The sequence below is a fragment of the Hyaena hyaena genome, unplaced genomic scaffold (assembly GCF_003009895.1).
Source record: "Hyaena hyaena isolate Hyena2069 unplaced genomic scaffold, ASM300989v1 scaffold_248, whole genome shotgun sequence".
Classification (NCBI taxonomy): domain Eukaryota; kingdom Metazoa; phylum Chordata; class Mammalia; order Carnivora; family Hyaenidae; genus Hyaena; species Hyaena hyaena.
Window position 1 is genome coordinate 946,256 of NW_024080881.1, and position 24,472 is coordinate 970,727.

At 52.1% G+C, this 24,472-nt stretch overlaps 1 protein-coding gene across 1 annotated transcript; it reads left to right on the plus strand.

Annotated features, from left to right (window-relative positions):
• The first annotated feature begins 1,634 nt into the window (after positions 1 to 1,634).
• On the plus strand, positions 1,635 to 23,822 carry LOC120240099 (solute carrier family 22 member 20-like). The gene is made up of 10 exons (XM_039244685.1): positions 1,635 to 2,009; positions 2,086 to 2,189; positions 4,849 to 5,003; positions 7,395 to 7,563; positions 8,064 to 8,187; positions 9,591 to 9,706; positions 14,540 to 14,754; positions 16,830 to 16,938; positions 17,124 to 17,327; positions 23,277 to 23,822. Exons 1-10 carry the CDS (start codon positions 1,635 to 1,637, stop codon positions 23,371 to 23,373), a joined length of 1,668 nt encoding a protein of 555 aa, XP_039100616.1. The 3' UTR covers positions 23,374 to 23,822.
• The last annotated feature ends 650 nt before the right edge of the window (positions 23,823 to 24,472 follow it).

Sequence of the window (24,472 nt, forward strand, 5' to 3'; positions counted from 1 at the left end):
CAGCCCGGGGCCTCACACCACCCTGCCCGCCCTCTGTCTCCTTCCCCAGTGTTCTGAGGGCTCGCGCCCCTGCCGGAGGGCTGGGCGTCTAGGAACTTGGGCAGGAGGAGGGCCAGGGCCAGACTGCCGAGGTCCCATGTGACCCCGCTGATCCCCTCTGCCCTCCTCACAGCCTCGGAGGAACTGCCCGCCCTCCCCGAGTGCTCTGGCCTGGGAGGCTCTGGCTGAAACCCAGACTCCTGCTGAGCACAAACCTGACCTCCCAGGAAGCTCCCGGTGCACAGCACCGTCACCTAGACACCTGCAGCTTATGTAAGCTGCTCCAGCCCTCTGGGGTCCTGGCTTTTCTTCCCACAGATAAGAGTGGGGTGCAGTGAGGGCAGAGGAGGAGGCAGAGTGGGAAGCGAGGGCTCAGCCACAAGCTAGGAGAGCATCTGCAGGGTGCAGGCGCCGAGCCCCCGCCGGAGGTGGGGGCTGCCCTCCTCGGCTAGGAGCCCCAGAAGCAACTCCGAGTGCAGACTTTGGGGACACCGCTTGCCATTGGCTGGTACAGAGCCCGGACCCACTGTCCTGAGCCTGTGTGTTGTCCTTGGGAGTCCGGGACCAGGTCCCAGGCCTTGGTGTCCTGTCTGCAAGGGGCGTGGCCATCACTTCCTGGGAGCCCCCGCTGGTGTGAGAGGGCCAGGTGGGGGCTGGGAGCGCAGGTGCACTGGGCCCCCCCTCTTAGTTCTCTGTAGTGGGTTTTATTTGATGAGAGGGTTGGGATGCCAAGGGTCTGGATGATCTGGTGGCCCTAGTGGGTCAAAGCCCCACGCTGAGGCCGAGTGCCTGGGGCGGAGGCAGGGAGGTCAGGGCTGCCTTGTTTGAGCAGTTTTAAACTTTTGTGTTTGTTTTCAATGTTTACTTTCTTTTATTTTTTTAATGTTTTATTTATTTCTGAGAGAGAGAGAAAGAGGCAGCGTGAGCAGGGGAGGGTCAGAGAGAGGGGGGGACATAGAATCTGAAGCAGGCTCCAGGCTCTGAGCTGTCAGCACAGAGCCTGACGCGGGGCTCAAACCCACAAACCACGCACAAGATCATGACCTGCGCTGAAGTCGGACGCTTAACCCACTGAGCCACCCAGGCGCCCCTGTCTGAGCATTTTTAAAGGACTCCTCTCCCCTCCCTCAGGCTCTCCAGACTTCTCGGGGGTTGGGGGACAGGGACTGGACCCCATGTGCTGAGGCTGGAATCGGGCTCTTGAAGTTGCATCACACTGGCCTCCAGAATAAAGGGGAGCGTGCTGATGGCACCCCATTCCTGCTGGGCTCCTCCGGGTGAAGGCAGGGGTGGGGTGGCAGGGCCTGCTGACCTAGGCAGTGGGCGGTGGGCTGGGAGGCGGCGCTCTGGGACCTCTGGTCTTCAAACTGGGAGGTGAGATTAAGAGAAATGAGGAGAAAGGGCCTGGAGGGCGGGAGGGGGGCCCCTGCAGACCTTGGGACACGCGAGGCCTCCTGTGAGGTGTAACTGGATTCTTCCGACCTGCCAGACTCGCGGCATCTGCGGTCCTGACCCCAGGCCTGTTCCTCCACCTCCCAGGACCTTGTCCTTTACATAAGGCCCAGCAGACTGGGCCACAGACCAGGACCGCAGCCATGGCCTTCACAGACCTGCTGGACAGCCTAGGGGGAGTGGGTCGCTTCCAGCTTGTCTACACCGGCCTGCTGCTGCTGCCCTGCAGCCTGCTGGCCTGTCACAACTTCCTGCAGAACTTCACGGCTGCCGTGCCTCCCCACCACTGCCAAGGCCCCACCAACCACACCGTGGCCGCCACCAACAACTCGGTGGCCTGGCTCAGGGCCACCGTGCCCCTGGACTGGCTGGGGGCCCCCGAGCCATGCCGGCGCTTCACGGAGCCTCAGTGGGCCCTCCTGAGCCCCAACACGTCTGTCCGCGGGGTGGCCACGGAGGGCTGCAGGGACGGCTGGGTCTACGACCGCAGCGTTTTCCCGTCCACCATCGTGACGGAGGTCAGCGGGGCGGGGGGAGGGGGCGGGGGGGCTGCTGCCCCAGGCCGAGGCTGGAGCGCCCCTCTCTCCCCCGCAGTGGGACCTGGTGTGTGAGGCCCGCCCCCTCCGCGACCTGGCCCAGTCCATCTACATGGCCGGCGTGCTGGTGGGCGCCGCCGTGTTTGGGAGCCTCGCGGACAGGTGAGCCTTTCGGGAGGAGGGTCCCAGCCACCAGAGCCTCTCCGTTAATTTTCCTTCTCTCTGTATTAAAAAAAATTTTTTTAATTTAATTAATGAAATTTAATTTCATTTAAAAAATTCATTTTCAAATGTAATTTATTGCTAAATTGGCTTCCATACAACACCCAGGGCTCATCCCAACAAGTGCCCCCTCGGTGCCCATCACCCACTCTCCCCCTCCCCCACCCTCATCGACCCCCCATTTGCTCTCTGTAATTGAGAGACTCTTATGGTTTGCCTCCCTCCCTCTCTGTTTGTAACTTTGTTGTTCCCCTTTTCTTCCCCCATAGTCTTAAAAATTTTTTTGATGTTTATTTATTTTTGAGAGAGAGAGAGACCGAGGACGAGTGAGGGGGTGCAGAGAGAGAGAGAGGGAGACACAGAATCCGAAGCAGGCTCCAGGCTCTGAGCTGTCAGCACAGAGCCCAACATGGGGCTCGAACCCATGGACTGTGAGACCATGACCTGAGCCGAAGTCGGATGCTGAACCGTCTGAGCCCCCCCAGGTGCCCCTAATGTTCCTTGACTGAGGTTTATTTGTACATAAATAATACATTCACATGGTTCAAAATTGCAGAAGGAAGGAGAGAGCATGGTGGGGAGTATCCCCTCCCCACTCCTGCCCGGCCGTCCGGTCATTTCTGGAGGGGGCTGCCTGGTTTCTGTGTATCTTACCAGATACTTTATGATTTCATGCAGTCCAAGCCAGCATGGACACGTGCTCTGCCCCACCTTCACGATGCAGATGCCGGTCCACCCAACGCATGCTTCTGTGCCCGGCTTTCTCTCCGCTTTGAGGCCTCTGCACGTTCCTTTACAAAGAGCCCTCCCATCCCCCATCCTGCCCAGGGGTGAGGGTGGGGGGGTGGGAGGGGGGCTCTGTTCCACTGTTCTACCAGGAGCCAGAACAAAGCTCTCCTGCTCCACGCCTCCTCTAGCCACTCCCCTGCCTTCCCGCCTTCCTCCCTTCTCCCTCCCCCTCACCTCTCCCTGGCTGCAGGTTCTGGGGGGCCCTCCCCCCACCCCCGCCCTGGAGCACAGACTGCCCTCTGTGCTGCGTGCCCCAGGCCCCTCGTGGGCAGCTCTGTCATGTCTCCTGTCACCCTGCGTCACAGCACAGCCTGCTCTCCCTCCGTGTGAGCTTCCACAGTGTCTGGTTTGACACCGGCCCCCAGCGCAGGACTGGTACTTAGGGGCGCCTGGGGGGCTCCGTCAGTTAAGCATCTGGCTCTTGATTTCATCTCGGGTGGTGATCTTACAGTTTGGTTCATGACAACGCGGAGGCTGCTTGGGATTCTGTCTCCCTCTCTCTCTGCCCCTCCCCTGCTCACTCTCTCTCTCTCTCAAAAATAAATAAAAATAAACTTCAGAAAGGAAAAAAGAATGAGGGGCACCTGAGCGGCTCATTCGATTAAGCGTCCGACTTCGGCTCAGGTCATGGTCTCGCAGTCTGTGAATTTGAGCCCAGCGTGGGGTTCTGTGCTGACCGCTCAGAGCCTGGAGCCTGCTTCGGATTCTGTCTCCCTCTCTCTCTGCCCCTCCCCCTGCTCGCGTTCTGTCTGTCTGTCTGTCTCTCTGTCAAAAATAAATTTTTTTTTAAAATTTTTTTAATGTTTTATTTCTAGGAGAGAGAGAGACAGCGTGAGCAGGGGAGGGTCAGAGAGAGAGGGAGTCACAGACTGAAACAGGCTCCAGGCTCTGAGCTGGCAGTCAGCACAGAGCCCCACGCGGGGCTCGAACCCACGAACCGCGAGATCATGACCTGAGCGAAAGTCGGACGCTCAACCGACTAAGCCACCCGGGCGCCCCAAAAATAAATACTTTTTTAAAAATGAATGAATGAGGAGCCCCTGGGTGGCTTAGTTGGTTAAGGGTCCAGCTCTTGATTACAGCACAGATCATGTCCCCAGGGTCGTGAGACAGAGCCCTGCATTGGGCTCCACGCTGAGCTCAGAGCTTGTTTAAGATTCTCTCTCCCTCTCTCTCTGCCCCTCCCCCTCAAAACAAACAAACAAACAATGAGTAAACGAATGAGTGGATCATGGGGTGTGTGGGGAAGAAGTGCTGGCCACCCTGCTGCCCTCCCAGTCCCGCTAGAACTCTGGCCCTGGACCCTCACTTAACAGATGGGCCAGTGCCAGAGCCAGACTGGGGTACCCTGCCACCCTGAACCCTGACCTTTGACCCCATTGTGGTGCGACAAGGCCCCAGCCCAGCCGGGACCTCCCCAACGTGACCCGTTTACATGAAGGCTTGGCCCTGGGGTCCTGCTCCCACTGGCCCGTGAGTTCTGGGGCGAGGCCTCCAGCCAGCCGGGCGTGCACTCGGGGACCCTCTCCCCACCTGCCTCTGGCCCTTTGCAGAGAGCCTGCCTTTCCCTAAACCCGAAGACTAGGATGTGGGATGGGGGGCCAGAAATACTCCGTGGGTGAAGGAACAAAAGAGGAAATACATCTCTTCACCTTCAGTTTTCTCCACACCACGCTTCTCCCCCCCCCCACCCCCACCCCCACCTCTGCCTCCAGGGCCCGGGCCGACCGTTCCGAGGGAGGGGCCTGGGGGTAGCTTCCTCCCGCCCTTCCTGCCAACGAACCTGACCTCGTGCCCGGCACCGGCCCAGGCTGGGCCGCAAGGGCCCTCTGCTCTGGTCCTACCTGCAGCTGGCAGTTTCGGGGGCCGCCACGGCGTACTTTGGCTCGTTCAGTGCCTACTGCGTCTTCCGCTTCCTGATGGGCATGACCTTCTCCGGCATCATCCTCAACTCCCTCTCCCTGGGTGAGTCCAGCCAAGGAGGGGCCTGGAGGGGAGGGGGGCTCGCGGAATGGGGTGATGGCCGCCCTGTTAGTGACGTCTTTCCTGCTGCGTTGTGCTGGGATTCTCACCAGGAACCTCCACTCAGAGCCCCCACCCCAGGGTTCTTGGGCGACCTGGGCTCTCAGCCCCGGCCCTGGCTCTCTGCATCCTGCGTTTCCATCTGCCCACCTGGGCACTGAGAGGGTTGGATTGTTTCCTGTGTGAGAGAGTCAACAGTAACCGCTTAGTAAGCACCTACTGTATGCCAGGCTCGTTGTGGGCTCAGGGTGGGGACACAGAAGGGAGGTGAGACACAGTGGCCCCCAAGGCTGCGGGCAGCCCTGACATTATGTGGCTCCAGAAGGGGCAGGGTTCACCCAGGAGGCAAAGGTGGTGACTCCTTAGTGCCGTGTGGAGACCTGGCCCCCCGGAAGCCAGGTGGGAACGCCCCCGCTGCCACCAGCCCAAAGTGACAAGGTCGGCCCTCTAGGCTGGTTTCAGGCCTCTCCTGGTGGCTCTGGCCGGGCACACTGTAGGGCAGCAGGAAACCCACAGTGCACACAGGCTTGCCGCCTGCTTTTGCTGATGACTTAGTTTGCTCCTGGGACAGGCTTGGGGAGGGGGGCGCGCCTAAGGGATCCAGAGACGGCTGCCGAAGACGGGATGGGTCTTTCATTTCAGGGCTGCGGGAGAAATCGTGCGGCTGGAGAACCAGGATGTATCAGGCTGGCACATCTGACACCCCCCCTCCCCAAATCAGGACATCGAAAGTCGCTGAGATCATGCAGGATCCCAGCCAATCCCAGCCCACTCGCCTCAGCCATGGGCTCTAAAGGCAGGAAAGGACATGCATGGCGCATGTCATGCTAGAATCAGCTCTGACACACACACACCCCTGCGCGCGCGCGCGCACACACACACACACACACTCCTACATACACAACACACACACACCCATATACACACACACATACATGCACCTCTATGTACCAGATGCTCTTCGAAGCACCAGAGGCAGAGCAATGAACGAGGCAGATTTCTGCTCCTGTGGAGCCCGTGATTTTGTGCAGGAAGAATGATAAGAACACAAATAGGTAAATTATATAGCTCGTTGGAAGGTGAGAAGTGCCACAGAGGACAATTAAAGCCCGCAAAGGAAATAAGCATGGGGGTGGGCAGAGGGCGGGGACAGTGGCCAGGGAAAGTCCTCGCTGAGAAGGGGTCACTGAGCAGAGCTTGCAGGAGGGAGGGAGGGCATCCGCAGCTCTCTGGGGGAAGAACATTCCAGGCAAAGACACCGGGGCGTGTGTTTCTAGTGGGTTCCACTAGAGCAGGGGGTCTTTGTGGCTGGGGCAGAGCACAGGGTGGGGAGGTGAGTGGTGACAGACGAGGTCAGGGAGTTGGGGGGACAGATTCTTAAGGCCTGTGGCCATTTACAAGACTTTGACTTTGACTCTGAGCAAGAGGGGGCCACTGGAGAATCCCGAGCTGAGGCGAGGCCTGACCTGATCTGATGTCGCATATTTCCCAGGATCCCCTGGATGCCAGTTCCGAGGCTCCCTCACGGGTCACCAGCAAGCCGCAGATGGGCTTGGGCCAGGGGATAGCAGGAGGAAGCGGGAGGGGTTATGCTGGATTCTTCCGGTGAAAGCAACAGGATTTGCTGATGGACTGGACACACGAGCTGGCTGCTCATGGGAAAGAAGTGTCCTCGTTAATTTGTGGTGGTTGCCTCTTATGAGCCTGCGTGCTTTATTAACTAGTCCCCCCTAGATGGGCATGTAGGTTGTTTCCAAGTTTTGCTATTCACACAATAATCATGTAATTAAGAGCCATTCTATTTTCTTTCCTACCAACCATTTACATCTTTTGCCTGTTGTTTTGTTTTTTGTTTTTTGTGGGGATTTTTTGGTTGTTTTGTTTTGCCTTTTCATCGTTTTCCTAGCAACTTGTAAGAACTCTTCCGATAGTAGGGAAATCCACCCTTTATCTGTACTTTGGGTTGCAAATTTTTTGTTTGTTTACCTGTGTTTGCTGACTTTGTGACTTGGCTTGCGGTGTTTATTTATATTCAGATGTTCTTGTTTTTGTAAAGTCAAGTTTTGTAGATCTTCCCTTTTGTTGCTTCTGGGTTTTAGCGCTTTCTTAGAAAAGGCTTTTCCTGACTCTAGAATTGAAAAAAAAATATGCCGTGATTTTTCCTAACATTCTTGTGTTGTATTGGCTATAGTCAGTTCTTTGGTGCACGCTGTGTCTCAGCAGGTCTCTGGAAAAATTTCAAGCGGCCACACAGTCCCTATAAAGGGCACAGGTGAATGAGACAACCTCATGGGCTATGAGTCCCACTGATCGTGTCCTGATTTTTCTCTGCAGTCGTGGAGTGGATGCCCACCCAGGGCCGGACTGTGGCGGGGGTCTTGCTGGGGTTCTCCTTCACCTTGGGGCAGCTCATCCTGGCCGGAGTGGCGTATGTGATCCGCCCCTGGCGATGGCTACAGTTTGCTGTCTCTGTTCCTTTCCTCATCTTCTTCCTCTATTCTTGGTACGTCCTGACTGAGAGGGGCGTGGGAGGGTGCGCCTGTGTGTGGCTAAGCCCACACCCATGACAAGTTTGGGGTATGCAGTGACCCACAAAAGAGAGTCGATGCCTGTGGAGACCACGGGCTCACAGGTACTGCCCGTAGCTATCAGGAAGCTCCAATAAAATCCCTTACGCTAGTACAGGGCTCCAGAATATTCCAGTGGTTTGGCCTCATCAGTTCCTTTGCAACTCACAACAAGTGGAGAACTGAGGCACAGCCCAGGCAGGGCCCATGCCTTATTCAAGCCACCCACCAGGGTCAGAACCAGATTCAAAACTGGATCTGTGGAAGTTTCTAGATGCCCCTTCAGGGGTTCCCTGTCTGATGTGGTCTGGAAAAGGGAAGCAGGCGTGTCCCCCAGTTTTCTGGATTCAGTGGGCGGCAGGACAGGCCACCTCTCAGGGTTTGGAGCGTTAGCTCTGCTCAACGCTGCCATTCTTCTTTCCCCTGCTGGTCACAGGTGGCTGCCAGAGTCACCCCGATGGCTCCTGCTCCACGGCAAGTCCCGGCAAGCTGTGGAGAACCTTCGGAAGGTGGCTGTTATGAATGGGAGAAGGGACGAAGGGGAGAGGCTGACCAAAGAGGTAGGCGGCATGGGTGCGAAGAAGAGATAGGAACCGTTTCTAATTTTTTTTAAAAATTTTTTTTAATGTTTTATTTATTTCTGAGAGACAGAGAGAGACAGTGTGAGCAGAGGAGGGTCAGGGAGAGAGGGAGACACAGAATCTGAAGCAGGCTCCAGGCTCTGAGCCAGCTGTCAGCACAGAGCCTTATGCGGGGCTTGAACCCACGAACCATGAGATCATGACCTGAGCCAGAGTCGGACGCTTAACCGACTGAGCCACCCAGGCGCCCCAGGAACCGTTTCTAATCTTGCTGGTGGCCTCAAGATGTGCCAGGATGAGCTTCCTGGGTGCCTCCGACCATCCAGGTGAAGAGGCTGCGAATCAACCCAATAAGAAGAGGTCCGGTCTGGCAGCAACGTTTGCCGTCAAATGGCTGTGTGAGCTGAGATGAATAATTTAACTGCTTTGCTCACCAGGCCATCCATCCATGCAATGGAGGGGGGAAACCCCCATTCACGCGGACACCTAGCCGAAATGTACATAAAATAATGAAATGAAAACATTAAAATAGAAATCATAAAATGAAATTGTCAAAGAATCAATAATAAAAGTACCATTTGTTATAAATCTCATCACAAGATAATTACCATTTATAAGATAGTCACCGGTTATTATAAAGAAGTACCATTTGTCAAGCCCCATGCTAGGCACCAGGCTAGGGGCTTGATGCACATAATCTCATTTGTTTATCTATTTGTTTATTTAATCAGAGAGAAAGAGACAGAGAGACCGAGCACACACAAGTGGGGGAAAGGGACAGAGGGAGAGAGAGAATCTTAAGCAGGCTCCATGGTCAGCAGTGTGGAGCCCGATGCTGGACTTGATCCGCTACCCTGGGATCATGACCTGATCAAGAGTCGGACACTCAACTGAATAGCCACCCAGGTGCCCCCATAATCTCATTTGATTGTCACTTTAGCAGATAAGGAAACCGAAGTTTGAATTTGCCTAAGAACACACGGTGGGAAGAGGCAGGATGGAGAGGAGACTAGAAACAGTCATCTTTTGCTTTTTAATTTTTTAAATGTTTGTTTATTCTTGAGAGAGAGACAGAGTGCGAGTGGGGGAAGGGCAGAGAGAGAGAGAGAGAGAGAGAGAGGGACACCCAGAATCTGAAGCAGGCTCCAGGCTCTGAGCTGTCAGCACAGTCGCCAATGTGGGGCTCGAACCCATGAACTGTGAGATCATGACCTGAGCCAAACTTGGACGCTTAACCGACTGAGCCGCCCAGGCACCCCTAGAGACAGTCATCTTGCCAGAGCACTTGACTTTGACCTTCCTCTCCACAGATGAAGGGACTCCTCACAGGAAAATAGGGTCCCAGATCCTTCCCTTCTGCTGATCAAACTCTCCTTGTCCAGGTGGTGAATTCCTACATCCAGAGTGAAATAGCAAGCGTCCGTCCCTCTAGCTCAGTCTTGGACCTCTTCCGAACCCCGGCCATCCGAAAGATCACGTGCTGTCTCATGATGGTCTGGTAGGTGATGTGCTCAAGCCCAAGTCTTTGCCATGAGGCAGGGACATGCCTTTTATTCCCACCTCCAAAGTCTGTTCTTAAATACTCAATGTAACGAGCAAATGAGCCTTGTGAATTCAATCTTGTTCCGTACCCTTTCTCTACAGTCCTCTGATTCTCTGCTGGGCACTGAGATGTGGTCACAGATGAGACATCCATGCTGACTTAGGGACCCCAAATCTGGGCAGTGGGTCTCACCTTGGTGGGGGCCACCAGTTGAAATCACCCGCGTAGCTTTTCCAAAATGCACCTTGTCCCATCCTGATACGCCCTTGGGGCTCTCCGGGAGATTCCAGGAAGTATCCCATTCTAGAAAAACACTTGTGGGTCCAGAGGGGGACAGACAGGGAAACAAGAATGTCTTTGAGGTGTGGCAAGTGTCCTTATAGCAGTTCTCTTGGTTGGGGGTGCTGAGTGCTTCATGTAGGAGATGGCATTTAGGTGGATTTTCCAAAATGACCATGGAGTTTGCCAGGTGAGCAGGAAGGAATTCACAGCAGCCGTGTAGATGGGCATGCAGATGTAAAAAGGATAAAAACACAGGGGCACCTGGGTGGCTCAGTCAGTTAAGTGTCTGACTTCAGCTCAGGTCATCATCTCATGGTCTGTGGATTCAAGCCCCGCATTCGAGCCCTGCATCAAGCTCTGTGCTGACAGCTCAGAGCCTGGAGCCTGCTTTGGATTCTGTGTTTCCCTCTCTCTCTGCCCCTTCCCTACTCACAATCTGTCTGTTTCTGTCTATCAAAAAATAAAACATTAAAAACATTTTTAATAAAAAATAAATAAACATTAAAAAAATTTTTTAAGTAGATAAAAATACAAAAGGGATCCGTTCCCATCAGGACAGACAGGAAGCTGGCAAATCCTAAGATAAGGAGCTGATTTAAAAAAGGGGAGGGGACCATTTTAATTTCACTTGACAGAATGTCCTAGAGATTTAAATAATACATGTGGTTATTTGTGAAGCAGGGAACACAGGCTATGAATGACCTGTTCTCTGGAGCAGCCCAGCCCTCTTGTTTAATGGGAACCAGTCAGGCAGTGGTAGAAGACCAGACTCCCCGGGTGACCTTGAGCAAGCGAGCCAGCCTCCTGGTGCTGCCATTTTCTATTTAGATATCTACCTGTAAGATTCTTTTGAGAACTAAATACTTATTAATCCTCAGATCAGTTCTCTAGGTGTCCCAGATGGTTTAGTGTTGATCTGGCTGTGTTTAAGGCAAGACGCAAAAAAACCTTCCATGCTGTTCCGCCATCTTGGCCCCTCCAGCGAACTAAACATTTAGACATGTAACCTCACACCTGGCCAGCGTTGAAGTGCTCAGGTAGAATCTATTCTCTGATTTAAGTCTGGAGCTGTGTCCTTTGTACATTGGAAATGTGGAATTGTCCTCTACTCTGGTTTTAAATTATTTTTAATGTTTTATTTATTTCTGAGAGAGAGAGAGGCAGCATGAGCAGGGGAGGGTCAGAGAAAGAGGGAGACACAGAATCCGAAGCAGGCTCCAGGCTCTGAGCTGTCAGCACAGAGCCCGACGCGGGGCTCGAACCCAGGAACCGTGAGATCATGACATGAACTGAAGTTGGACGCTTAACTGACTGAGCCACCCTGACGTTCCCACTCTGGACCTTTAGAGGGGCTTCTGCCCAGCAATGTTACAGTGTGGGGCAGCCAGAGAGCTCCCCGGAACCCAAGTCAGGGAAGAGACGCCCTACTGCGGTCAACCTGCTGGCCCAGGTTTTCCCCTGGCCTGCGAGCTTCTACCTCACTGTCCTCTTCCCACTGGGAAGAAACATCATAAACTAAAAATTCCAAGGTTGGGGCGCTTCACATAATGCAGCAGGGATGGGACCTTTCTCTTCCCAACACTTGGGAAGTCATTCTTACCTCAAGATGAAAATGGGGCACATGGAAAAAAGCAAACCATTTTGGGGGGAACAGAGATACTAATTTGCTAGATAGGGGCGCCTGGGTGGCTCAGTCGACTGAAGTCCGACTCTTGGTTTCTGCTCAGGTCATGATCTCACAGTTCGTGAGTTCGCTCCCCGCGTTGGGCTCTGCACTGGCAGTGTGGAGCCTGCTTGGGATTCTCTCTCTCCCCCTCTCTCTGCCTGTTCCCTATTCTCATTCTCTCTCTCTTCAGATAAATAAATAAACTTAAAAAAGAAAAAAGCTGCTAGACAGCCAGACTCCGTCCATGACCCCTCCCTGAAGTACCAGAGTCTTCAGAAAGGCCAAGGGGGAGGGGGATGGCTTTGCAGCAGCGCCCTGGGCAGAGGAGGGGAGATAAGGGGAGACGAGGAGATGGGAAGAAAGCGAGACTCCCAGGCTTTTCCATGGGAGTCTCCGTCCTCCCTGCCGCCCTGGGGGTCCCAGTTGCCAAACCTATAGTGCCCAGAAGGCCGGAGGCTGTGGAGGCTTTGATAGGAAGGGAGCCCCAGTGCTGCCTCAGGAGACGTCAAGGCAGGGAAGCACGAAGGATACTTGTGTTGTGTCTGAATAACGTGACAAAGTTGTTTCCACGTTGGGGAGAGGAACATGGTTCCCTTCCCAGAATGCCTGTCTCCCCACCAGACCGGAAGCCCCGACAGGGCGGGGCCGCGTCAGTCTCATTCGTGGTGGAACATTTCCATGCTGGGAAGGAAGAAAGGCAGGAAGATGGACGCTGGAGAGAAAGAGGAAGGAGGAGGAAGACCAAGAAACACCAGACAGAGGGGGAAGGAGAGCCTGAGGGCGCAGTGTCAGGGAAGCCGGGACACCAGGAACCCACCAGAAGGGAAGGGTCGGTGGGGGACGGGGTGGGGACAGAAGGCGGTCCGGGCAATGCCCCTGATGTCCAGGCAGATAAGGAGACCGATGAGGCAGAATTGGCCTCTCCAAGGTCCAAGTATCTGCTCTAACGCATAGCAAACAAAGCTTCCATCGCACTCCTTCCCTGCAGTATTAAGAGCCACAGGATGTTTTATCCTGGGTGTTTTCCGGAGTGTTCCAAATAGTATGTGGGCGACCTTGCCTCTCATCTCCCCTGGGAGGAGAAGTCAGACCTCGATTTCCCCTGGACGCCCTCAGACCTGCCCAACAGGAATTACTGTGTCACCCTTCCAGAAGCATCTTTGTTTTCTCTCCGTCTCCCCTGACTCCCATAGCTGGGGTAGCTGGGAGGGCTGGTGGGTGCTTCTCGGTAAGTGGTAAGGGTGCCGCTGCCGAGCCCCGCTTGGAGAGAGGCCCCCGGTCACATTCTACTTTCTCCCCTCCCCTCCCCATATGCGGCCATATCAGCATGTGGTCTGCGGGAAACAAAGCAGGCCGACCCACAGGGGTTCTCAAGGGTCAATCCCGAGCCCCCTTCTTCTGGACTTTGTTTTGTTTTGCTTTTAGTAAGTGTCGTAAAGTACACATAACAAAATTTAGCATCTTGACCATCCATTAAGTGTGCAGTTCAACAGTGTTAAGGGCGTTCACGTTGCTGTGTTCCAGAACTCTCCTGAAACTCTATTTTAAATTTTTTTTTTTTAATGTTTTATTTATCTCTAGGAGAGAGAGAGAGAGACAGCGTGAGCAGGGGAGGGTCAGAGAGAGAGGGAGTCACAGACTGGAACAGGCTCCAGGCTCTGAGCTGGCAGTCAGCACAGAGCCCGACACGGGGCTCGAACCCATGAACCGCGAGATCATGACCTAAGCGAAAGTCGGACACTTAACCGACTAAGCCACCCAGGCGCCCCCTGAAACTCTATCTTAAACCCATTAAACAACTCCTCATTCTTCCTCCACCCAGCCCCTGGCAGCCGCCATTCTCCTTTCTGTCTCTGTGATTTTGCCTACCCGCGGACCTCGGAGAAGTGGAAGCATACAGTATTTATCTTTTTGTGACTGGTTTATTTCATCTCAAAGGTTGATCCATGTTGGAGCATCTGTCAGAATTTATTCCTTTTTTTTTTTTTAATAGAGCACGCAAGTGACAGAAGAGAGGCACAGTAGGAGAGGGAGAGAGAGAGAGGAAGAGAGAGAGGGAGAAGGAGAGAGAGAATCTTAAGCAGGCTGCATGTTCAGTGTGGAGCCTGATGCGGGACGCCATCCCATGACCCTGGGATCATGACCTGAGCCGAAAGCAAGAGTCAGACACTTAACCAAAGGAGCCACCCAGGCAGGCCAGAATTTCTTCCTTTCTAAGGCTGAGTAATTGGCCTCATACACCTCATGCTGTTTATCAACCCATCAGTCAATAGACACTTGGGTTGCTTGAATAACGCTGCTATGAACATGCATTTGTACATGGATGTACAAATATGTCTTTGAGATCCTGCCTCAGGGATGTCTTAAATTTCCGTGGAGACCCCCAGTGTGCGAGCTCCATGCCTTTGCTGTCAGATTGAATGCAAACCCCCCCTCACCAGAAGCAGCCCAGCTTCAGGTGCCGATTTCTCAGTAAACACTGGGAGACACAGTGAGCATCCCATGGAGGCTTCGCCTTATTGCAAGGCTCTCATTTTCTCCCTCCAGCTCTTAGACGTGAAGCTCACATCAGCCACTGAAGGCTGGAGGGGGAGGGGCTAGAATCGTGCAGACAGGGGACCCCACGGGCTTAGGGGAGCAGGTGGTTGGGCAGGGAGGTGGAGGGAGGGCCCAGGGCTCTAAGACCCAAGTCAGAGACCTAGGTTTGGTTGGAGGGGAGAATGGGAAGTCGGGTGAAATTCAGGGAATTTTAGCTCCCCGAGAGAAGGGTCCTGTGTCATTCATCCCGTGTGCTGTCCCCCCGGGTCCAGAACAGGGAACCATTCTGCTGCCTCTTCCAGGTTCTCCAACTCCCTGGCTTACTACGGGCTGGCCATGGACCTGCAGAAGTTTGGGCTCAGCGTGTACCTGGTACAGGTCTTGTTTGGGGCCATAGACATCCCCGCCATGCTGGTAGCCACCACCACAATGATTTATGTGGGCCGCCGGGCCACAGTCGCCTCCTTCCTCATCCTGGCCGGGCTCATGGTGATCGCGAACATGTTTGTGCCCGAAGGTGAGCCATCTGCTTCTGCTGTGACCACCGGGAATCTCTGGGGTCTGGGGTCTGCTGGGCGATGAACACAATGAGGGAACAAGGCTGAGGGATATGCTTCTGGATCTGGTAAGGAAGTGATTGTCCATTAGCAGCGTTTTTACTAAGCACTCAGCGCTTGTATCGATTGTCAGCGTGGAGAATTGGCAAAGAGGTCAGTCTTTGCCATGAAAATATTTACCAAGCTGTCAAGGGGATCAGGCTGAAGCATAAAAACAAGTGGCAGGGGGAGCAAAGGTCCAGCTGCTGTGTGCTCACCTGCAGCCTGGCCGGTGCCATCTCGAGGGCTGAGAAGTTAGGGTTTGAACCTCAGCTGGGTGGCCCTGGAATGGTGGTTTGCAAGCTCCCCAGACCTTTGAAAACCCCCAATGTCCAGGCCAGTGCAACTAGTGTTAAGGAATGGCCCTCAACCCTAGGTATTTATGTATGTATGTATTTATTAAAAAAAAAATTTAATGTTTATTAGTTTTTAATTTTTTTAATGTTTTTTATTTATTTCTGAGAGAGAGAGAGAGAGAGAGAGAGAGAGAGAGAAAGACAGCATGAGCAGGGGAGGGTCAGAGAGAGGGAGATACAGAATCTGAAACAGGCTCCAGGCTCTGAGCTAGCTATCAGTATAGAGCCCGATGCGGGGCTCGAACCCACGAACTGTGAGATCATGACCTGAGCCGAAGTCGGACACTTAACCGACTGAGCCACCCAGGCGCCCCTTTAATGTTTATTTTTGAGAGAGAGAGAGAGAGAGAGGAAGAGGCAGAGTGTGAGCAGGGGAGGGGCAGAGAGAGAGGGAGACACAGAATCTGAAGCAGGCTCCAGGCTCTGAGCTGTCACCACAGAGCCTGCCACAGGGCTCAAATCCACAAACCGTGAGATTATGACATGAGCTGAAGTTGGACGCTTGACCAACTGAGCCACCCAGGTGCCCCTGACACTATTTATTTAAAGAACAGTCTGGTGATTCCAGCAAGAAGCCAAGGTTGAGGTTCAGAGTCCCAGAGCTTGTACGAAGCTGAGGGCCCACGGCCTTGAGCACTTGTCTGAGTCCTCTGGGCTCCATTTCCTTCCCATAAAATGGAAAGATTATTACTATTGACATTTTAACATATTTTCTTCCAATCTTTTTCCTTTTGGTAGATTTTGTATTTGACATAATTGAGATACTATTATACATGTGTGCATACGTATAAAGAGGACTATATATGCATATATGTGTATAGGTATTTACATATGTATAATGTATCTTATTTCACTTTATGTGGTTACATAAATATGCTTTTTCATGTTAATACAAATGTTTCATGCCCCTAACTTTTTGTTTCTACATTTTACAACTCTGGTTTTGCATATCAGAATCTCCTGGGGACCTTTAACAAAATACCCAAACTTGAGTCTATCTACACGAAGATTTAATGTAATGGAGAGGGGGTGGGGTCCGGGGGGGGTGTTTTATAAACTCCCCTCCAGCGCGCAGCCTGCGAAGGTACCACGATTTCCCTGCCCGTCGCTTCAATGCTGGGCATGTGCCTTGCGGTGTTACTGTTTGTAACCCAAAGCGTGACAAGCTCACGGGGTGACAGCCAACATTTAATGAGCACTGAGCCATGACGTCATGTCAACCTTATGACAACCCCGTGAAGCAGGCACTGGTCTTTTCCTCCTTTTACAGTTGAGGACAGGGAGGCTCAGAGAGGCCAAGTAACAAGGGGCCAAGACCAAGATCACCCAGCTGGCTTGGAGCTGGGATTTGAACACAGGCCTAACCCCCAAGTTGGTGCTGCCTCAGGAAGGGTAGAAGGAGGCAGCCATCGGAGCAGGACAATGTGGGGACACTGTGGGTCTCAGGTGGGAACACGAGGGAGTGGAAATCCCAGCCTCCCTTCCTCCCTTTCCAGGCTCTGAGCCTCACCCTCTGCCTCCTCTCCATACCCCATCCCCTCCTGAGTGCCCCGCTGCCACCACTACCCCCTCTGCCCCCCTGATCCCCCCTGGGGCCCTGAGGGCCGCCTAACCCCCTGCCCTGCCTACCCCCTCTACAGATATGCAGACCCTGCGCACGGCCCAGGCGGCGCTAGGCAAAGGCTGCCTGGCCAGCTCCTTCATCTGCGTGTACCTGTACACGGGCGAGCTGTACCCCACAGAGATCAGGTGGGTGCATGGGGAGAGGCCCAGCGGCACCTGCTGCCGGAAGGTCCTGGAGCTCCGGGTCGGCATCTGCTGGGCTTGCTGAAGCAGGACACCCTCTCTGCTCTGCCCCGAGACACCCGGCGCCTGGCACTCCCGGCCCTCTGGGCGGTCTGGGCCTTGGCCACTGACCGGTCCACACTTTTTAGGCAGATGGGGATGGGCTTTGCTTCGGTCAGTGCCCGCCTTGGGGGCCTGATTGCGCCCCTGGTCACCATGCTCTGGGAGTTCAGCGCCATCCTGCCGCCCTTGGGCTTCGGGGCCACTTCGATCCTGGCCGGGCTGGTTGTCTGCTTCCTGGCGGAGACCCACAACGCGCCCCTGGTGGAGACCATCGAGGCCATGGAGAGGAGGTGAGGAGCTCCTCAAATCAAAGTTAATATTGACAGATGATTTCCATTTAACTCTCAGGCCTCATTCAGATTTTGCCAGTCTTCCCTGCCCCACCAGTGACATCCATTTAAGCAAGAGGATCCTGTTCAGAATGACAAGTGGCACTTAGTTGTCACATCTCTTTCAGGCTGGACTGGGTCCTCAGGGGTCCTCAGACTCTCACAACTCCAACAGCTCTGCAGGGTTTTAGGATAGGAAGGGCAGCCATGACCCCACAACGCACACTTACATAAGGCTTCCGTGAGCTGGAGGGTGCGGCACAGTGGGAGGAAGAAAATGCGCGCGGGGGGGGGGGGGGGNCACGTGGGCGGCTCAGTCAGTTAAGCGTCCAACTCTGGACTTATTTATTTATTTATTTTTCTAACATTTATTTAATTTTGAGAGAGAGAGACAGAGAGACAGAGCGTGAATGGGGGAGGAGCAGAGAGAGAGGGAGACACAGAATCTGAAACAGGCTCCAGGCTCTGAGCTATCAGCACAGAACCCGATGCGGGGCTTGAACCCACGAACCACGAGATCATGACCTGAGCAAAAGTCAGATGCATACCTGACTGAGCCACCCAGGCGCCCCTGGACTCTTGACAGGCTCAGGTCATGATCTCACAGTTTGTGAGATCAAGCCCCGAGTTGGGCTCCATGCTGAGAATGTAGAGCCTGCTTGCAATTCTCTCTCCCTCTCTCTCTCTCTCTCTGCCCTTCCCCCTGCTCACACACACTCTCTCTCTCTGTCTCTCTCTCAAAATAAATATTTAAAAAACATATACACCCCAAAGAAAGAAAACGCAGGCAGACATCAGGAAGGCCCAGGGCACAGCCCAGGGTCCTCTGTGTCTTGTTCATATTGTTAGGCCTCCCTTTCCAAAGGAGAATCACCGAGGACAAAGCCCACAAAACACAAAAGGAGTTGGTTATTCAGGTTTACTTTAGTCCGGCTGGCTGGCCCCTCCCGAGCACCAGAAAAGTCCTCGGAAGAGCGCCCTGCCGAGCCATACATAGCTCAGGGTTTATACAGGGAGAGAGGGCGAAGCCGGTGTACAGAAGCGAGAATTTTGCGGTCAGAGGTGGGGGTTGCTTAACAGTTGCTTGAAGAACATGTTTGAGCGTTCTGATCACAATGTTCACTAAAGATTTACATCTCAGGGGCTTGCTGCAGCCAGGAGAAGCTAGGCTGCTCAACCCCTGACCTTTTACCCGAATAGAGTTTGAGATCAAACAATGGTTGGTATCCTCATTTGCAAGCCTCTCACCAAAATTTTGGCCCAAGGGAGTTTTCACAGTGTGTCACGGGTGGTGAGAAGAATGTGAGATCTCACAGTTGCAAGGAAGCAACCTTTTTATATCCCCGTTGGTCATGGCTAACATCAGGTTGTGTAACCGGGTAAACCACTTGCAGACCATAAATCTATAACTTTCAAAAAAAAAAATGCTAGACCAGCTGGTAAAGTTGCCCCTGGAGGGAGATTTTAACTGCACGTTATAAATTACTGCCTAGTACATTTCGTCTTTGTCTTGTGGTTTATGGTCAGTGTCTTGGCTCTAGATGCCTTTGAAGAGGAGCACAGGGCTACCACAGGCTGGCTATGAGTTAACATTGACCTTGACTGTTTTGAAGATCACAGACCAGTTATTTTGTAGATGTTCCCTTGGTTTCGGTTTCTCTGACGTCATAGGTTGTGGTTTGTGCCTCTCTGGCAGCGCTCTCACAGAAGTGATGCCGAGTCCTGCTCATTGTATCCAATCAGGCGGTGCACGATTTTGTCCTGTAACTGATAATGTCCCCCTGATCCCTTAATTAAAGTGATATCTGCCTCAGGCCTCTCCACTGTAAAGGTACTCTTTTCCGCTTTGTAATTAACAAGCATTTTGGGGCAAAGTACTTTGAAACTATGTAACTATTCCATCCCTCATCAAACTTTCAATTTATTATGTATTTATTTGTATCATTAGAGATTTATAAATCCTTATTTTTTCAATGTATTATACCCTGTTTATTTTTTTTAATGTTTATTTTTATTTTTGAGCGAGAAAGAGAGAGAATGCCTGGTGTGGGGTTGGGTCAACCTCTGTGACCCAGTTGGACTTATGCCCCAGTTTTTTGGAGTGACAGAGCAAAGGAACAGTTGACTAATAACCGTGTTGAAAAAAAGCCTTTTACTTAAGAATACAACATCCACAAAGAAGGAAATGCTGATTGAAAGTAAACAGAGGAAAGGTATTCACGTCAGTCATAATCAAAGAAATGCAAATGAAACAGGGGAGAGGTCATTTTAAAATAGCCAATCAGGAAAAGAAAATGAAACCGTAGTAGTAGTCAATTAAGATGTATGGACAGGAAGGAGGGAACCCCTGCAACTTTTCTGGAATGTTCTTTGGCATTACTGTTCATGGGATGGAGAATTTTTCATATTCTTCTAAGCAGCAATGACATTTCCAGGACCCTACCCTAAGGAAATAAGCTGAGAGGCTCCTGGGTGGCTCAGTCGGTTAAGTGTCCGACTTCGGCTCAGGTTATGATCTCGTTCATGGTTTCAAGCCTCGCGTCGGGCTGTGTGCTGCCAGCTCAGAGCCTGGAGCCTGTTTCAGTCTGTGACTCCCTCTCTCTCTGACCCTCCCCTGTTCACGTTGTCTCTCTCTCTCTCCTAGAAATAAAAATTAAAAAAAAAAAATCATGTACGCATCTTGCCAATTTCTCTGGTCTACTTTTATGTGGCTCCGGTTTGAGAGCTTTTTCAACATTCAAAATGTTTTCTCAATGTTTTGGGGCCCCTGGTGGCTAAGTCGGTTAAGCGTCTGACTCCTGATTTCAGGTCAGATCATGATCTCACTGTTCATGAAATCGAGCCTGGCCACTGCCTCTGTGCTGACCTTGTAGACCCTGCTTGGGATTCTATCTCCCTCTCTCTCTGCCCCTCCCCGTCCATGCTTTTTTTTTTTCCTCTCTCTCTCTCTCAAGAAATAAATAAACATTAAAGAAAAAAAAGTTTTATCAGTGTTTTTATCCTTACCTTGTAACTCTTTTATTTCTAATATTTTAGTTCAATGGTTTAAGCCATTTTTGTGTGGGACTATTGTTTCCCATAATCACAAAGAAACATTTTCCTTCTTTTTTTTTTATGTTTTATTTATTTCTGAGAGAGAGCAGCAGGGGAGGGTCAGAGAGAGAGGGAGACACAGAATCCAAAATAGGTTCCAGGCTCTGAGCTGGCTGTCAGCACAGATCTCAACGTGGGACTCGAACCCACGAACTGTGAGATCATGACCTGAGCCGAAGTCAGACGCTTAACCAACTGAGCCCCTCAGGCGCCCCAGAAACACTTTCCTTCTCGCTCTAGGTCCTCCATGTCTCTTTTCTGCACTTGAACGCTTGTCTGACTCCGCCCCTTCGGTCCATCCAGCTTATTTGTTTTTATCTGTCGTGTGCCTGCAGGGGCCGAGAGACAAAAGCCTGCCTGCCTGCCTGTTTCTCCCCAGTTCTGGCCGATTGATTCCCCATCCCTTTCAAAGATAATTCCTAAGAACCCAGAGGCAGACATTCTCCCGATCCAACTGTTGCAATGGTTAGGCTTGTTCAATATCGGTTTTCAAAGTCATCTTATGACCAAAGATGACCAGAGGCAGCCTGTTGTGTGACTTGAAATCCACGGTCTTCTTTTTTTAATGTCTGAAATACAATCCAGTCAGCATTCAAAACGTGCTGGGGTCGGCCATGCAACTGGGGTTCACCGTGGATGGGAGGGCAGAGGAGGTCCCAGCTAACCAGTGGCCTGGGCTTTGACCTTGGTGGAGCGCCACACCTCTTGCCAAAAGGCTGAAAGCCCACCCCCCACCCCTCACTTCTCTAAGCCTCCAGCGCAAGTGGGAGAAGCGCCACAGAAGGTTACTGATTAGACCCTCGGTACTTTGTCCAGGCCCTGCTGCCTCTCATCTGGGTCTCTCCATCATCCTGGCAAGGTTTAGGGGACGTCTTGGCGAGGTTTAGGAGACATCAGCATCTTCCAGACCCTTCCCTCGCTTCCAGGCCCAGAGAGGGGCTACCCTGTGTCTGGGAAATGACTTGATTGAATTCTTATAATTGCTTTTATTGTGTGCCTCTCCCCCTTGATTCCCAAAGAAAACCTGCTCAATATAGACAATTTGGAGATGAGTTTTATATTGAAAAAAAAATTTAAAGTTGTATTTATTTAAGGAATCTCTACACTCAATGTGGGGCTCGAACGCAGGCCCCGGAGATTGAGTCCCATGCTTTTCTGACTGAGCCAACCAGGCACCTGGAGATCATTTTTTTTCTTTCTTTTTTTTTGGAGACCATTTTTAAAATGTAAAGCACTAGGGGAAAAAAATTAAATGTCACTCATACTTTGAGGCTACCACTGTCACCATTTTAACCTATTTCTTTCTCTCTTCTGAGTCCCAATTTCCTTGCTGTTGTTTAGTTTTATTTATTTATTTAAGTCATCTCCACAGCCAACGTGGGACAAACTCATGACTTTGCGATCAAGAGTCCCATGCTCCACCAACTGAGCCAGCCAGGCGCCCCTTGAGTCTCTATTTATGGACATAATTAGCAAAATATCATAATTAATTTTAATATACTATTTAACAGTGTATTGTAAACGTGCCCCATGCTCTGAAAAACTCATCAGCAACGTAACTTTTAACTCTTGCACAATATATCATAATCTATTTAAATTGATGGAACTCTGCAAAGTTTACATTTTTTTCCTGACATATTAAGCGTGGTGATGAATACCCTTGTGAATAAACATATACATCACATCCAATGTCCACATTTCAGCTTATTTCCTTTTTTAAAAAAAAATTTTTATAGTTTTTAAAAAAAAATTTTTTTTTTAATATTTTTATTTATTTCTAGGACAGAGAGAGAGAGCGCGAGTAGGGTAGGGTCAGAGAGAGAGGGAGACACAGACTCTGAAACAGGCTCCAGGCTCTGAGCTGTCAGCACAGAACCCGACGAGGGGCTCGAACCCACGAACCGCGAGATCATGACCTAAGCGAAAGTCGGACGCTTAACCGACTAAGCCACCCAGGCGCCCCAAGATGCGTACATGATTAAAACAAGAAGAAAGCGAAAAAGAGCACAGTTACGTAGCACAAACCATGGTTGGTCTGTGCAGTAAAATAAAGGAGGCCAGAACCAAATCCTTTTTTGTTTTTAATTTTTTCAATGGTATTTACTTTTGAGAGAGAGAGAGACAGAGAGTGAGTGGGGGAGGGACAGGGAGACAGGAAGACACAGAATCCGAAGCAGGCCCCAGGCTCTGAGCTGTCAGCACAGAGCCCGACGTGGGGCTCGAACTCACAGACTGCAAGATCATGACTTGAGCCCAAGTCAGACGCTTAACCGACTGACCCAGGCAGGCGCCGCAGATACAATTCCTTTCAGAGATTTAGGGATAAAAGAGAAAAAGGCGAAAATGTGGCTGGTCAAACACAGCCCCATGGGGCAGCTCTCAGGCCTCGAGGCTATTCCAGGTGACCTCCCTGCCACCCCCCAAGCCCTCACTCTCCCCCTTGCCTCCAGGGCTGGCTGACTCTGGGGTAGGTGGAGAAGGGCCCTGGTGGTGCCCAATCCCCCCCACGCCCCCAGCATCTCTGCGGGAGCACCTGGTCCGCAGGTGAGCCAAGCTCAGCACCGAGTTCACTTGAGCCTCGCACCCCATTCAGCAGTTGGGTGACCTTGGCAGGTCCTCACTGGAAAACTCGTTGACCTTACACCCTGATGCGCCCCGTGAAAACTGAGGGAGGGCTGCCGTGGCTCCCACCTCCCTTGGGACGCCTTTCGAGTAGCACAAACACACCCACGGATGCTGTGCACGCACCATCTGCTTCTCGATACTTCTTTTCTGCCTCTCCGTCTCATTGTTCCATTTGCCTTTTCATTGCAACAGAGTCCAAGAAGGTCTCTGCAAGAAGGATGCAGAAGAGAAGAGGGAAGAAATTTCTCTCCAGCAGCTGGGAGCTTCGCCTCTCCGAGAAACCATCTAAGCTGCCAAGAGCCTGGAGCAGTCTAGACACCTCTGGGGCTTATCTTGACAATGATCAGGGGTGAGGCTGGCCAAGGACCGTGGCGGCCCTGTGAGTCCACACCAAAGAGCTGCCTATAAACCAGAGCTGTGGCCACTGGAAGAAACCTGACCAGAAGCAGCCAAATGGCATCACAAACATGCAGCAAGTCCAGAGAAACATGCCCAGGGTCCAAAGGGGGAATTGCTGTCCTTTCCATCCTTGAATCTGCCCCGTAAGACCTCTGTTCCTTCTGTTTTCCACCTCAAAACACTGTCTTGGCAGGGTGGGCATGGCCGACATTTCTGCCCCAGGTTGTCCCTGGAACAGCCCCACCCAGCTCGTTCTTGAGAACTCATTCTGCTCCACGCGTTTGGCATTTCCTCTTTCTGGCCACATATGCAATTAAAGCTCTCTTCCCCTGTGTGTGTGACTTACCGTCTCAACTAGCAAATGTGGGAGTTGCCCACCGAACGTGCTTAGTAAGTAGTTGCTGAATAAGCGGCGAAGCCAGACTTGGGTGATGGATAGAGACCTCTACCCCTCTTCTGCATCCCTAGCCACACCACCTTGCCCGAGTGGGATGTGGTTTGCTTCTCCAAAAGTCTGGCGGAGACACACACCCCTGGCACAGCCCCCTCTGACATCAGATCCATTTCCAGCCCAGATGTTGGACATGTGCCTGCCTCCCTGACCTTGACCTTCCCTGGAATTCAGATTTGATTCATGAGGGATTCAAGTCCTGGCTCATTTAGTAGTCTTAGGCAAATTTCCTCGTCTAATTCCTTCTTCCCGAGTATCAATGAGGGAATCAATGAGACCAGTGTCTCATCCCCTAAAACCCAGGAAAAAAAGCACAATCTCGGAGGAAAAGTAAGAATATCACAGTTTGGGCAGGAAGCACGGCAGCCTGCCATTTTGCCAAGGTCATCTCTCAGCAGCTGAGCCCTTGGGATGGAGCTTGAATGAGAATCCTTCAAAAAGCTATCCCAAGGCATCAGCCTCAGTGTTCCAAATCCTCAGTCCCTCCCACAGAATTAATCTCTCATTTGATGATCCTCTATGTGGGTTTTCCTATTTG

Excerpts from the sequence above, each read along its gene's own strand:
- LOC120240099 (XM_039244685.1), top strand. The coding sequence starts at position 1,635 with ATGGCCTTCACAGACCTGCTGGACAGCCTAGGGGGAGTGGGTCGCTTC. Across the intron at positions 2,010-2,085 it reads CGTCCACCATCGTGACGGAG|TGGGACCTGGTGTGTGAGGC; the intron begins GTCAGCGGGGCG and ends TCTCCCCCGCAG. Across the intron at positions 9,707-14,539 it reads TGCTGTCTCATGATGGTCTG|GTTCTCCAACTCCCTGGCTT; the intron begins GTAGGTGATGTG and ends TGCCTCTTCCAG.